Genomic DNA, 13,984 nt, shown 5'->3' with positions numbered 1-13,984 from the left:
GAGTCTCCAAATAACATCTCACTCTGAATTGATTACTTGAATCATTGAGTCCACAATTAACAACTCACTGATTGAAATGATCCATTCTGAGTGAGTCTCCAGTTACAACTCACTGATTATAATTAATCATTCAGAGTGAGTCTCCAGTCAACCAGTCAGCTTTTCATAAAAAATCGACTTTTATGCCTCCTAAAAACAAAAACTTTTCTGTTGAGACGTATTGCAGATTGGTTGAAAGAGATGTGGGACAAGTTCTCAACAAAAAACGCGAATATACTGTTTTTAACAATATGCCTGTAGCTCAAAGGAATGCTTTGCACGATATAAAGAATGATAAATCTGTGGTTATTAAACCGGCGGATAAGGGGGGCTCAATTGTGGTGATGGATACTCAATATTACGATCAAGAAATTTATCGACAACTTCAAAATCAATCTTTCTATACTAAACTAAGAGGTGATCCTACGAATAATTTTAAAAAAGAAATTTATGACTCTTTACAAACTTTTCTTCTAAGAGGAGATGTGACCAACAAAGAATTTGAGTTTTTAAAAGTTGATTATCCAATCACACCGGTAATATATATTCTACCTAAAATACATAAAAATTTGGCTAAACCTCCTGGAAGACCCATTATTGCTGGTATGGGCTCTCTAATTGAGAAAATTTCAGTCTTTGTTGATTCATTTTTAAAACCTCATGTTCAAAGTCTTCCCTCTTTTGTACAGGACTCACAGGATATGATTAAAATATTACAGTCTGTCTCACTTCCGCAAATTCCAACATTACTGGTTACCTTAGATGTGGAATCGTTATATACCAACATTCCACATGATGGCGGTATACAAGCTATTGATTTTTTTCTACGCGAGTTTTTAAGTGATAAGAAACCTACTATCGAATGTCTTAAAGAATTAACTAAATTAGTGCTTACAAAAAACTATTTCATGTACAAAGATGACTATTTTCTACAAATTAAAGGTACTGCAATGGGAAGCACTATGGCTCCTAATTATGCGAATTTGTATATGGGCTTTTTTGAACATGAATATGTTTTTAATCCAACAGTTAATTCATATTTGTCTAATATTCTTCTGTGGCGGCGATATATAGATGATATTTTCATGATTTGGTGTGGCTCAGAAAATGATTTGCTTGTTTTTCAGCAATTTTTAAACCACACTAGTGAACATCTTAAATTTACTATTGAGTTCAACCCCTCGCAAGTGAGTTTTTTAGACTTGCTGATAATAAAAGATGGGAGTAAATTGGTGACAGATTTATATAGAAAGCCTACTGATAAAAATACATTTTTACATGGTCTGAGTTTCCATCCCACTAAATTAAAGAAAAGTTTGCCAATTAGTCAGTTTAAAAGAATTCGACGGATCTGTAGTGATACGGAAACGTTTGAAAAACAACGTAAGGAATTATGTCAACGTTTTTATGATAGAGGTTATTCTACAAAATGGATTAAGGAAGCTGCGGCCCGTTTCGAAAATATGGATCAAAAAGAAGCCTTGGTTCGAAAAACACTAAAACCTACTAACACACGGATTTCTTGTATTATTCAATATTCGGCTTTAAGTAATGAGTTTGCAAATATAGTACGTAGACATTGGCATATATTAAATTCAGACCCTGTTATGAGACACTGTTGTAAAGATCCTCCACGAATTGTTTTTAAACGAGCTCCTAATGTGCGACAAATGATAGTGAGAGCAGATCAAGGTTCCGATCGGTCGGATAATCCTTTCTCAGTCCCTGAAGGTAACTATAGATGTGGTCAATGCGCACAGTGTAACTTTACAACTAAATGTCAGTTTTTTAGTCATCCACATTCAGGTAAACAATTAAAGATTAAAGGTGTGATTTCATGCAACACAAAAAATGTGATCTATATGATTAAATGTCCTTGTGGTTTAGCCTATATAGGTAAAACAAGACGGTGTTTAAAAACACGAATTGCTGAACACAGAAGTAATATACGATTAAACGATCAACGAAATCCTATCGCCGTTCATTTTAATGCATTGAAACATAACCTTGCGACTTTGCGATATATTGGCATTGAACAAGTGAAGGTGCCGAGAAGGGGAGGCGATGTTGACAGACTTTTATTACAGAGGGAAGCGTTTTACATTTACACACTAAACACTTTATCCCCGAGAGGTTTGAATTTAGATTTTGATTTAAAATCTTTTTTGTAAGTGTTTGTGCATTCTATATTGTTGTATACTTTTCCCGGAGATGGGTTGCGGTTGGAAGGGCATCCGCTGCGTAGAGACTTGCTGGATTGGTTGGCGGTTCATTCTGTTGTGGCGACCCCGGATTGGTAAAGGGACTAAGCTGACATGAGAATGAATGAATGAATTGTTGTATACTAAATATGTACATAATGTTTTTTGCCCCTAGGTCTACTGGCTTTGTTTGAGTGATGTAATTTTGTGCAGGTGTGATGTGCTATATCTATCTAGCCTATAGAATACTGTCTCCGAGGAATTATATAGTGAGAATTTGTATTTGTATTTTAAATGTCTGTTTGTAATTGTATTCATGTTTTTCACATTGTTTAAGATGTATATTATTGTATGCAATTGTTCCTGTTTACCGGCTTGTTAGCTGATTGTGATAATTGACTGCAGGTGTTGTGTAGAGCTGTTTGTCTATTTCTGGAGGACTTCCATTTGCAACGCTTTACCTGATGAAGACCATGTCGGTCGAAACGTAGTGTTTTTGTAATTATGACTAATAAAATTTTTTGAGAGCTAAAGTGGCAGTGTGCCGACCTACTTTGAATCTTTTGTCTCCAGTCAACAACTCACTGATTAAAATGGTCTGTTCAGAGTCCGTTTTCAGTTAAAACATCACCGATTCAAATTATCCATTTAGAGTGAGTCTTCACTCTACAACTTGCTGATTCAAATGATCTGTTGAGAGTAAGTTTCCGGTTAACACATCACTGATTTAAATGAACCATTCAGAGGGAGTCTCCACTTAACACCTCAGTTTTAAATATGATCGGTTCTGAGTAAGTCTGTAGTTATCAACTCACTGATTCAAATAGTCAATTTAGAGTAGGTTTCCACTGAACAACTCACTGATTTAAATAATCTATTTACAACAAGTTTCCATTAAATACCTCACCGATTCAAATGATCCATTCAGAGTGAGTCCCCATTAACAACTCACTGATTCAAATGATCCATTTAGAGTGAGTCTCTAGTTAACAATTCACTGATTGAAATTATCCAATCTAGGTGAGTCATCAGTCAACAAATCACAGATTCAAAAGATTCATTCAGAGTGAGTCTTCAAAGTGGAAGTTGTAAGGACAATTCAATATGGTGGCCATGATTAGTTTGAGTCCTGTGTTCCATTCAGGGGGTGGTATGTTCCATTTGGAATGCACTGTTTGTTTTGTTTTAAAAAAAGCAGGAGTGGTTTGAATACCAGGTGTAACCAAGGTAAATCTAGTGTCCTTCAAAACAATACTAGTGTAAATATAGCCTTCATAGCCCTCTGATTGAGGCTTCTTCTACGGTAAATGTTAGTGATAATCAAGGTCAGTCCGAGATTATTATGCAGTATTTGCTGTGTGGTTTGAGCTCTTGTCTAGATTGTACACTTTAAGACAAACACACACTCCGGTCCTAATGAGACCAAGACCACAGTACACAGAGCCTGAGGTCAATGGGTGATTGTGGGATGTCTGAAATGGACGAGAGCTCTCATCATCTAGCCATGCGTTCGTTACATTTGTGCGCTCATTTTCCCTGCAGGAGCAAGTCATTACAAACACTGTATTTTTAGACTTAATATAATGGCCAATATACTTCGGTGGATCTTTTTACATCACACAACTCTTAAATTCCACTATGTTTTGTGCCTACAGCATAAAAAGTCTTCAAAGCGCTCTCAAGATTATGCAATAAGCGCTTATGTTGGCTTTAATTAGCTCTGTGGCATTTTTGCTCTTCTGATATCATTACTGTGGCAGTGCTGATATCAAACCGATGCTCTTCTCTTCTTCCCAGTGTGAAGAAGCGTTTTAATGCTGCCTTCAAGTCATTCTGAGAGATCATGTGAAGGTCACTGGAATGACACAACAAGGGCAAATTGTAATTACTCAAGGGGTTGAGTTTAAACTCTGATATTTGGAGTTGGGTTAGGTATAATAGTGATTATATTTAAAGGAATAGATCCTCCTAAAATGTACTCATCCTCAAGTGTTTCTAATAAGTTTTTTTCTTCTTCTGCTGAACAGAAAAGTAAATAATTCGAAGATGTTAAAAGCTGGATAGCTGGGTTTCCATCACCCTGTGTTAATTCTCATTTTGAAGTATCGCAAGAGAAACGAGGAATAGAAATACCAAATTTTAATAAAAAAATATCTTTATTTCTCTTTAATCTCTTTTTTTAAGTTTTGGATTTAATTCATGCAAACAGTAGGAGATGGAAATGGATTTGCATTAGCAAATACTCATGTGACTCCATTATGCTTTTCTTGTTTACGGTTGCTAGGTTACCAATACTACAGTTGGCTGCTCAAGCAGCTTGATGTAAACACATCTAACTCACATTTGGGATTCGTAAATATTTTGCAAAGATTCACTTTATATTAGGATTTTAAACCTGGCTATTGAGATCCATATAAAATGGAGAAAAACTTGTTTGAATTAGATTTTTAATAATTTTTAAAATTGAAGTCCACATGAAATCAAAACTAACCATATGATTTTGTTAGCTCACATTGATAGTTTTGTGCATGTCATTAAGAAAAAAAAAAGTTTGTCTTTCTAATGTTTAATTGAAATCTGAAAATGCACTTCCTTTTTTCTTTCAGTTAATTTATCAGATTGCGTGATTTTGAGGTAATGAGCATGGCTAACACTGCTCCAACTGTCAGTTAGAAATGGTGAGAAGGAGAAGTTTGTTCGGTTGTAATAACTCTTCTAAAACCCCTTTCAAGAGTTCACACTTAGATACTGTTTGACAACTTGTTAGCAAGTTAGCAGGTTTAGCATGCTGTCCCGGGAGAGAACCCTGAGCTCGGAGATAGTTGAGCCCAGGGCTCCCGCCAGGTCCATAAAGCATGTGAGGGGAGTACGAGGTCAGGTGTTCTCGAGAGCTCCCCTCGGCAAAAGAGGAAAGGAGGAGAAGGGGTGGATGGGGGGTTTCTTCAGAAAACGAAGGTAAGGGAGTAGATCTTAGCTAGGTTACTTATAGTGAGTTTGGATTAATCCGATTAGCTAGCCAATGAGTGTAGATGAGTGGCCAGCTGCAATCAATCATATCACGTGCTCCTCTCGAAATTAGTTTGTGAAACTTCATTTAACGATCTTTCTGAATGACGTCCATTCAGCTTGTGGTAGAAAAAACAAGCCACATCCACTGTTTGCTTATTTAAAATTCTGTTTCTGTAGGAAATGCATCACATTATGAAAAGAATTATGATCGCAGCTTCTAGTTTATTGGGACTTCAATATTTCCCTAATAACCTAGTTTGTTTTCAACAGAAGAAAAAATAAATGTTATAAAGAATTAAATTTTTAGGTGAACTATTCCTTTAAGTGATAATCCTGATAGTTTACTGTACAATAACTAAACTAAACTAAACTAAACTTAACTAACGAGGATTAAATCTATATTATTTCATAGTTAATTTATGGTGCAGACCTAGCAAACCAGGAGGACTGTACTACAGTACATGAACACAGCATGAGATTGTCATTTTTTCCCATTAGTTATAAAGATGCATTTGTCTTACTTACAAATGGCAGAAAACAATTCATGTTAGTACTTTTTGTATTGCTTTAGGTTTAAAAATAAAAGTCTAAAAATAGTATACGTTTAGTAATTTCTTTATTTGTTTATTAGTGTTTAGAGTTAGTCATTTTTGTATTTCCACTTACACACATTTTATTTCACTTAGCTTAAGCAACATGTCTAATGTAAAATATGTATACAAATATCATAGAAAATATGCATTGAAACTGTGGAAATGCCCTTACTCATGCTTTAAATGTTCAAACCATTACAGCTTGTCATTCATTAAATTATTAAATATTTTCTTATATTTTTCAGTTGTTTAATTATGTATGTTGTTTTTATTTTCTATTTTATAATTTGTATTATGTGACATTATTTTAAATTGTTCGTTTTTATAAATAGTTATTTTAAGAATTGTTTTTACAGCTTCTTTGTTGTACTTAAAAAAATCATATAATTGTTCAAATATTTATTTATTAATTAAATAAAATGGTTGTTTTTGAAGGATGCATGGTGATAGTTGTATATAAATGACTGATATAGCTCTTTTGCTGCAAGAATTGACCTGTCTTTGTCATAAAATATGATTTTAAAATGCTTATTGACAGTTATAAGGGTCAGCAGGACTGTTTTATCCACTTTTCTTCCTGCTTAGTGACTTTGCTTGTTGTCTGCTCCACATGAGTTCTCCACAAAACCCATGAAGCGCCATAAAAAGCTTCATTATAAGCCGCCAACAATCTGACAAACCAACCGCTGTTTATTTGATCAAAGTTTCTTCACCTCATATAGTATGATGTACGGCAGCGAGCATCAAATGAGAATTTCTTAATATGCTTTCGCTCCCCTGGTTATCAAGATTTAATTTGACATCATGAACTCCTAATCTTCAATCTCATTTCAAGGCCAATGGAAAAAAAGTGAAGAAATAAAGAAACATTAAAAAATAAAGGCTCCAGGACAAGTTTCAGGAATGGCATGTGAAAGCTCCCGAGGGAAATTAGGCGTACAGTGAGTTTCTAGTACAGACCAGATTTAAAAAATGATGCCATTATACTGTTATTAACCTAATCAGTTGAGAAGACCTGGACTAGACCTGAGCCGCTATCTAAATTTACTTTAGTCACTGAGGACTTTTCTCGGAGGCAGAGAAACTGGAGTAAAGGCTGAATGCAGGTCAAGCTCAAAGGAAAAAAAATGTGTCTGAGGATTAAAGATGATCTCTATATTACATCATTAGGACTGATTGTTGAAATAATGACTAATAAAGTAGGCCTAGATCTTTGTGATGCTGCTATCACATCATTTGTGTCACATAAAGAACCTTTAAATTAGAACACTGGGATAGTAATGTAAGTATTTTTGAGTTAGAAAGGTCTGGGTGTTAATGATTATTGGTTCTGAAGCTCTTTTTGTTGGATGTAGTAAAATTAGTGAGACTTTTAGTTCATTACCATAAAAACATAATACCTTCACAGCAATTCATTTCTGTGTGCTAATTATATATATATATATATATATATATATATATATATATATATATATATATATATATATATATATATATATATATATATATATATATATATATATATATATATATATATATATACTGTCTCTACTGGCCCGCCTGCTTCTGACTCGGCTGGTAAACCAACAGCACAATGTGTTTCGACTAACTCTACGTTTAATGTAAGTAAAAACATTTCATTAGTGCCATTATTTAGAGAAATGGAAGTGGACAGTTATTTTTGTGTGTTTGAGAGAATTGCTGCTTCGTTGAGCTGGCCAAAAGAAGTGTGGACATTGCTGTTGCAATGCAGATTAGTTGGGAAAGCTATGGAAGTGTTTTCCACACTGTCTTTGGAAGACAGTTTGAAATATGAAGTTTGTCACGTGACTTACATTTTACACACAAGTAGTAGATTTTTTTTGTTATTCCACTAGGTTAGAGGCGGGTGCTACCATATGTATGTTTGTTCCAGTCAGTGCAGTTGAGTAAGGGGCGTGTGACGCTGAAGATGTTTTTTTTCTTATTTACATATTTCTCTTTAGTTATTTAGAGGTGGGGGAGGGATTAGTTAGCGGGTGTTTAATTTGTTATTTTCTTTGATTTGGCACCGCTTATTCTCCTTCCCTCCATCAGGTATTTTTGTTTACTTTTTGCATTTGTATTTTGTTTTATTGTACATATTTGTAAATATACTTTGGGTGATTTAAATATTCACTTCTTTATCTTTATTGTAATAAAGCGAATCAGTTTTTTTTGCCACGTCGTTGTCTGTGTTGATTCATAGCAGCTAACATCTCAGAGGAATTCTTAAAATATTGGGTTGTCATAATTATGTTAAGCCCTTTTTCATCCTCCGAGCCACACGGGGCGTAACATTAGGTAAATATATCTTAATTCAACTTTTTACTTACTTAATTATTTACCTACTTATTTGTTTACTTATGTATTTAGTTACTTATTTGTTTATTTATTTACTTTTTTGTTTACTTATTTACTTATTTGTTTACTAACTTATTTGCTTACTTACTTACCTACTTACTTATTTACTTACTTGCCTACTTGCTTACTTTTTTACTTACCTACTTATTTACTTACTTATTTACTTACTTGCTCACTTACTTAGAGAGCATTTCAATAAATGGATGTTGTTGGTCAATGAGCATTTCCTGCCTATTGTCAAACTTTTTCGTAAAAGTAACAAGAAGGGATTTAATCATAACTTGACGGTAAAACAGCTTTCATAAAATTATTCATCAGTGTGTGTAGTTTTGGGATTCTCGGAACTTATAGAAATAAAAAATGTGAAGCAGGAAATACGTCAGGATCATTGTTGACATCCCCCAAAACGGTCTATTTATTGGATGGTGGTGTGAATTTGTGGAATTTGAATGTTGCAAGGCTGCAAAATATATATGTATTATTTGTCTTGTATATTGTTCATATACTGTATATATAAACATATCTGCATTTATTTGCATTTTATTTTAACAATGCAGTAAGAAAAACTATATATTGTGAAACAATTAAATGAGTGTTTTTATATTTTAGCATGTACTCAATATTTATTAGGATTACAGTGCTCAACATAAATGAGCACACCTCATTTTGAAAATGAATATTTTCATCCATTTCTCAGTGAATATAGGCAATGTATTTTAGTGCATTTAAACAAAACAGATTTATTAAACAGATATATTTATTAAAATAATAATTTAGTCACCAAACATATTTAGAAATTGAAAGGTAATTTTATTCAATTCAAGCAAAATATTGCAAAAAAAAAAAAAAAAGAATTACAACCTACAAAATTTCAACTCTTGATTTTTCCTCTTTTTAAAATTTGTATTTAATATTTTTCTATAACACATGAATTCGGATGTACTTAGTTTTTGGACCATTATCGTAAGTTATTTTGTTAGATAAGTTCCAGATTTGGCTTCAGTACTGACTAATCTAATGTATATGCACAAATATAATATTGTTAAGCTTTCTATTAAAAATATGAATTTCAAGAGTTCACACTTACATATTGCTTGACAACTGTAAGCAGGTTTGGCATGCTGTCCCGGGAGAGAACCCTGAGCTCGGAGATGGTTGAGCCCAGGGCTCCCGCCAGGTCCATAGGGCATGTGAGGGGAGTACGAGATCAGGTGGTTCTCGAGAGCTCCCCTTTTTTGTAAAGGAGAAAGGGGGTGGATGGGGGGTTTCTTCAGAAAATGAAGATAAGGGAGTAATATCTAGCTAGGCTACTTATAGTGAGTTAGGATAGATCTGATTGGCTAACTAATGAGTGTAGATAGGTGGCCAGCTGCAGTCAATTATATCACGTGCTCCTCTCGAAATTAGTTAAAAAATTTCACTTAAAAGATAGATTTGTGTACCGTGTACTTTTATATGCTGAGCACTGTATGTATACTAACTTAAATGTATGGTTTTCATCATTCCTCATTAATTAATGTTCATGTCTTTTTAAAATCATTATTAATGTTCTTTTTAGATTTAATTTTTTTCCAGTAAACAAATATTTCATAAAGTTGCGAGGGATCTTTCTTTTTACAGCAGCCTAATAAAACAAACAATCAAACAAAACAAAATGGCTGTTTTTAGGTTTAATCATCAGCATAATCATCAATTTCAACCTTTCCATTAATGCTCTTTTTATATGTTGTATGATTTTGTTTGCTTACCAAGTTGCTTTTATTTGATCAATAATTTTGTATGGAAAAATAAATTGTATAAAAAAAAATGTAAAAAGCTGTTTTTATATCCTAATATGCACTATTCCTTAAAAAAATATTGTTTTAATACTTCATTCATATGATGGCTGAACTAAATTTTTAGCATTATTATCTAATCTTGCATTTCCAATATGCTGATTTGATGCTGTGCTCTTAAACTTTTTTGTATAAATTGTTATGATTCTTTGATAAACCGATCTGTTTTGTATAATTACAATCAATGTAGTCTCCCTTTTGTTTAATTAAATGCTTCCTCCTTGAATAAATCTAACAATTTCTTTGAAATGTCTTGTGTTTGTAGGCGCTGGCGACTGCTGCCGAGAACCTGCAGAAGGAGCACCAGTGGAAAGAAGATCTTGACGTAATCTTTCTCACATACACATTTTGTAAACATAACCAATTTGCCTGCAAAACTTGTCATTCAGTTCTCAGATAAGTACTCATACCTGACACCTTTACACTTCACCTCGGTTAGGTGTAAGATTGGGCCTAAAGGTGTTGGCATCCTGATGTCAGACTTTGCGTCAGTTATTGATGCTCTTCAGGCTCCCCCTGCATGAAATATCAATTTTAATTAGCACAGAAGTGGATGTGATGTCTCTTTGTCTGTTATAGATTTGTCAGTCAAGCGTGGTCTGAATGAGTCATCAAAAAGTGGATAACAGGTTTATTTCATTTCTACCTAGACTGATGAATTTTTAATAAGACTACTTAATAAAAAACCTTTGACTTTAGCTTAGTGATATTTTACTCAGTGGTTTTGATCTGAATATTGACAGATTTAGTGGCATTGTTTTATTTTGGAATGAGATGATGACTGAGAGTGTGGGTTTTGTGTTGGTAATTTTGTTAATTTCTGCACAGAATGCTTTATTTTTGACTTGCTGCAGCATGAATCGGTGGGCGTAGCTAAACAGGCAGTGATGTGGATGTTGATCTTCAGCGGAGGCGGAGTTTAGCCACAATATTACATAATGCAGTGGCTCATTCACAACCTGTTGTTTTGGCAGATTGAGCTCAATAAAAGCTGTTTTTATAATAGCAAGAAAAGTTTGAAACTAGGATGTTTCAGTTTAAGACAAAGGTTTTAGCTTTTGTGACATTTTTTTGTTTGTTTTTTAAAATAGTTTAGTGATGTTTAAAAGATTATACACATTATTTCCTACGGTTTGTTTCCCATGGGGAAAGTCATCTCTTTTAGTTTGGCTGGAATAATATGAAAGAAATAATAAATAATTATTAAATAATAAAAAACTGCTAAGGTCATAATTATTAGCCCTCTTAATAAACTGAAATGGTTTGACCTGACCTTTTCCAGACTGGTAGATAACAATTATTTTTATTTTCATTTATGAGTTTCTTTTTGTTTCCGTTGAACACAAAAGACAATGTTTTAATAATTTTTTTAATCTATTGACATTGATGTAAAGTAATATATACAGTTGAAGTCAGATCTATTAGCCCCCCTTTGAATTTTTTTCTTTTTATTTAAATATTTCCCAAATGATGTTTGACAGAGCAAGGCAATTTTCACAGTATGTCTGACAATATTTTTTCTTCTGGAGAAAGTCTTATTTGTTTTATTTTGGCTAGAATAAAGCCAGCTTTAAATTTTTAAAACACCATTTTTGGGATAAAGTTATTGGCCCCTTTAAGCTATATTTTTTCTTCATAGTCTTCAGAACAAACTATTGTTATACAAAAACTTTCCCAATTACTCTAACCAGCCTTGTTAACCTAATAAACTTAGTTAAGCCTTTAAATGTCACTCTAGGCTGTATAGAAGTGTCTTGAAATATATCTAGCCAAATATTATTTACTGTCATCATGGCAAAGATTAAATAAATCAGTTATTAGAAATTAGTTATTAAAACTATTATGTTTAGAAATGTGTTAAAACAATCTTCTCTCCGTTAAACAGAAATTGGGTAAAAAATAAGCAAGCGGTCTAATAATTCAGAGGGGCTAATAATTCTGACTTCAACTGTATATTATTAATGGCTACTGATTCACAACATTCTTCAAATGACCTTCTTTTGTGGTCAACAGATAAAAGAAACTCAAACTTGGAGGTATAGGCTGAGTAAAAGATGACGGAATCCCTCCCTTTAAAGACAGTCTGGAGGGTAAAGAGTTGGGTCTGATGCTGGGGTGACCTGTACGCTCATGTCTGTGCGATTAGTGTTCTCTATCCTAAAAGGAGTATCTGATTATCAAGCGAGCAGCACAGGTGGCAGCAGCCGGTGATGATCCACTTCTGTGTCTCCAAGGCAACTGTGTGTCAGAGAGTGAACTCGCTTGTTAACACTCCACCAGTGCTGGTCCTGACAGCGCCCTCACACTGTGAGGAGAACAACCCCAAGAGGACGCACACACAAGCACAGACAACTTAAACCAGCACACATTCACACACACACACACTTTTCACACACAAGGAAAGGAGAGGGCCAGTTTGTTTTTTATCGATTGGCTTACAGTTTTTAATGTTTTTTGGTTGGTTTTTAATACGTTTTATTAATTTTTTAATGATGCATGATAATACATTTTAAAAATCTGTATTTTTTCATACTTTTTTATTTAACATTTTTAATTCAAAATTCTAATCTCATTTATAAAACTGTATAAACTTGTGAGCACACATTTCTAAATAAACACTTTGCGGTAAAATAGTTTGGTAAGCTCTTTGACAAAATTGTAGGAACTATTTTTGTTGCATCAAAAAGTGTGGTTATGATCACCATCTGACAAGCTAATGCAGCAAAGATTAGTGTGTAAAATATCAGTAAAATGCAGTGTTTGAATCTCATTATTTAATAAAAAATTTAGACGAATGATTGCAAAAAGCTCCTCTAAAAAAAAAAAAAAGAAACAAGCCTTTCAATAGGCTGACTACGGGCCTGGATTGTGACTCAAATTTACATGTACTGTATTATAAACACTAACAAATATTGTAATGTAACGCCTCAGGCAGAAAGATGCTGATAGTTTTTTGTAGATATTTGTATATAACAAGTATCTACAAAAAACTATCAGCATCTTTCTGGTAATGTTAATAAGAGGTTTGTGAAATGCAAAACATACAAATAACATTTAATAAACATCCTGAAAATGAAATCTCATTAGATTGTTGTACAAAAACATCCATGCAAACTTTTGGGTAATTATACAATTATTAAAACCTAAAAAGAGCAGTAATTAAGTGAAGTTTATTTATAAACAAATTTCCAGAGGATCTCGTGCTTACGATTTATCACGGCCGGTCCTGCATTAGCTAATCATGATCGTCCATTCATATGATTCCTAAGTTACTATAAGTAGCCACAGTCTTCTTATGAGAAATCATCAGCTAACTGTGAACTCTTGAAAAAAACTTTTAAAGCATTATTGCTTGTTTTATTAACCCTAAATAGACTATTTAGTATATACAGTACATTAATTTGATTGTTCATAAACTATAAAAATATTAAAACCTTTTGGATGGTATACAAACTAACAAATATGGGTATTGTTTTCATCTGACAGGTGAATGAGACCATCTACTACAATGCCAAGGACAAGGTGAGTTTTTATTTCAAAAAATGCATTTAAATATGAACTAAACAAAAGAGACAGACATCAAGTAAACCAGAGATTTAATTTATTGTGATGTTTCCAGAGTGATAATCAGACAGAACCAAGAAAGAACCGGCTCATACTGGATTTCACAGAAGATCCTGCTTTCAAGCGGCCCGTTTCATACAACACCACAGCAGTGCACATTCCCACTGATATCTATGAGGGCTGTAAGTACACAAACAAACACACTAACTTGTATGCATTTTATGTATTAACTTTTATACTGTACACATTCTATATTGTATCAACCTACCCTAAACTCAATCCTCTGGAAGTTTTCTGAATTTTTACATTTTCAAAGACTTATCAATGATTAATAAGCTGTTTTCATAATGGGGACAAAACG

At 33.4% G+C, this 13,984-nt stretch overlaps 1 protein-coding gene across 14 annotated transcripts in view; it reads left to right on the top strand.

Annotated features, from left to right (window-relative positions):
• cacna2d1a (calcium channel, voltage-dependent, alpha 2/delta subunit 1a) overlaps window positions 1-13,984 on the top strand; it is a 137,151-nt gene that overhangs the window by 65,425 nt on the left and 57,742 nt on the right. For all 14 annotated transcript variants that reach the window (XR_012401604.1, XR_012401608.1, XR_012401606.1 and 11 more), the window contains 3 exons: window positions 10,325-10,384; window positions 13,546-13,581; window positions 13,679-13,805. Coding sequence is in view for 9 of the 14 variants with exons in the window: in XM_073946290.1 (XP_073802391.1) it covers window positions 10,325-10,384; window positions 13,546-13,581; window positions 13,679-13,805 (223 nt within the window). In the remaining 5 variants the exon portion in view is untranslated. The remainder of the gene's footprint in view (window positions 1-10,324; window positions 10,385-13,545; window positions 13,582-13,678; window positions 13,806-13,984) is intronic.

The sequence above is a fragment of the Danio rerio genome, chromosome 4, assembly GCF_049306965.1.
Source record: "Danio rerio strain Tuebingen ecotype United States chromosome 4, GRCz12tu, whole genome shotgun sequence".
Lineage (NCBI taxonomy): Eukaryota > Metazoa > Chordata > Actinopteri > Cypriniformes > Danionidae > Danio > Danio rerio.
The sequence above is the reverse complement of the archived record's forward strand: the minus strand, read 5'-3'. Positions and strand labels throughout refer to the sequence as shown.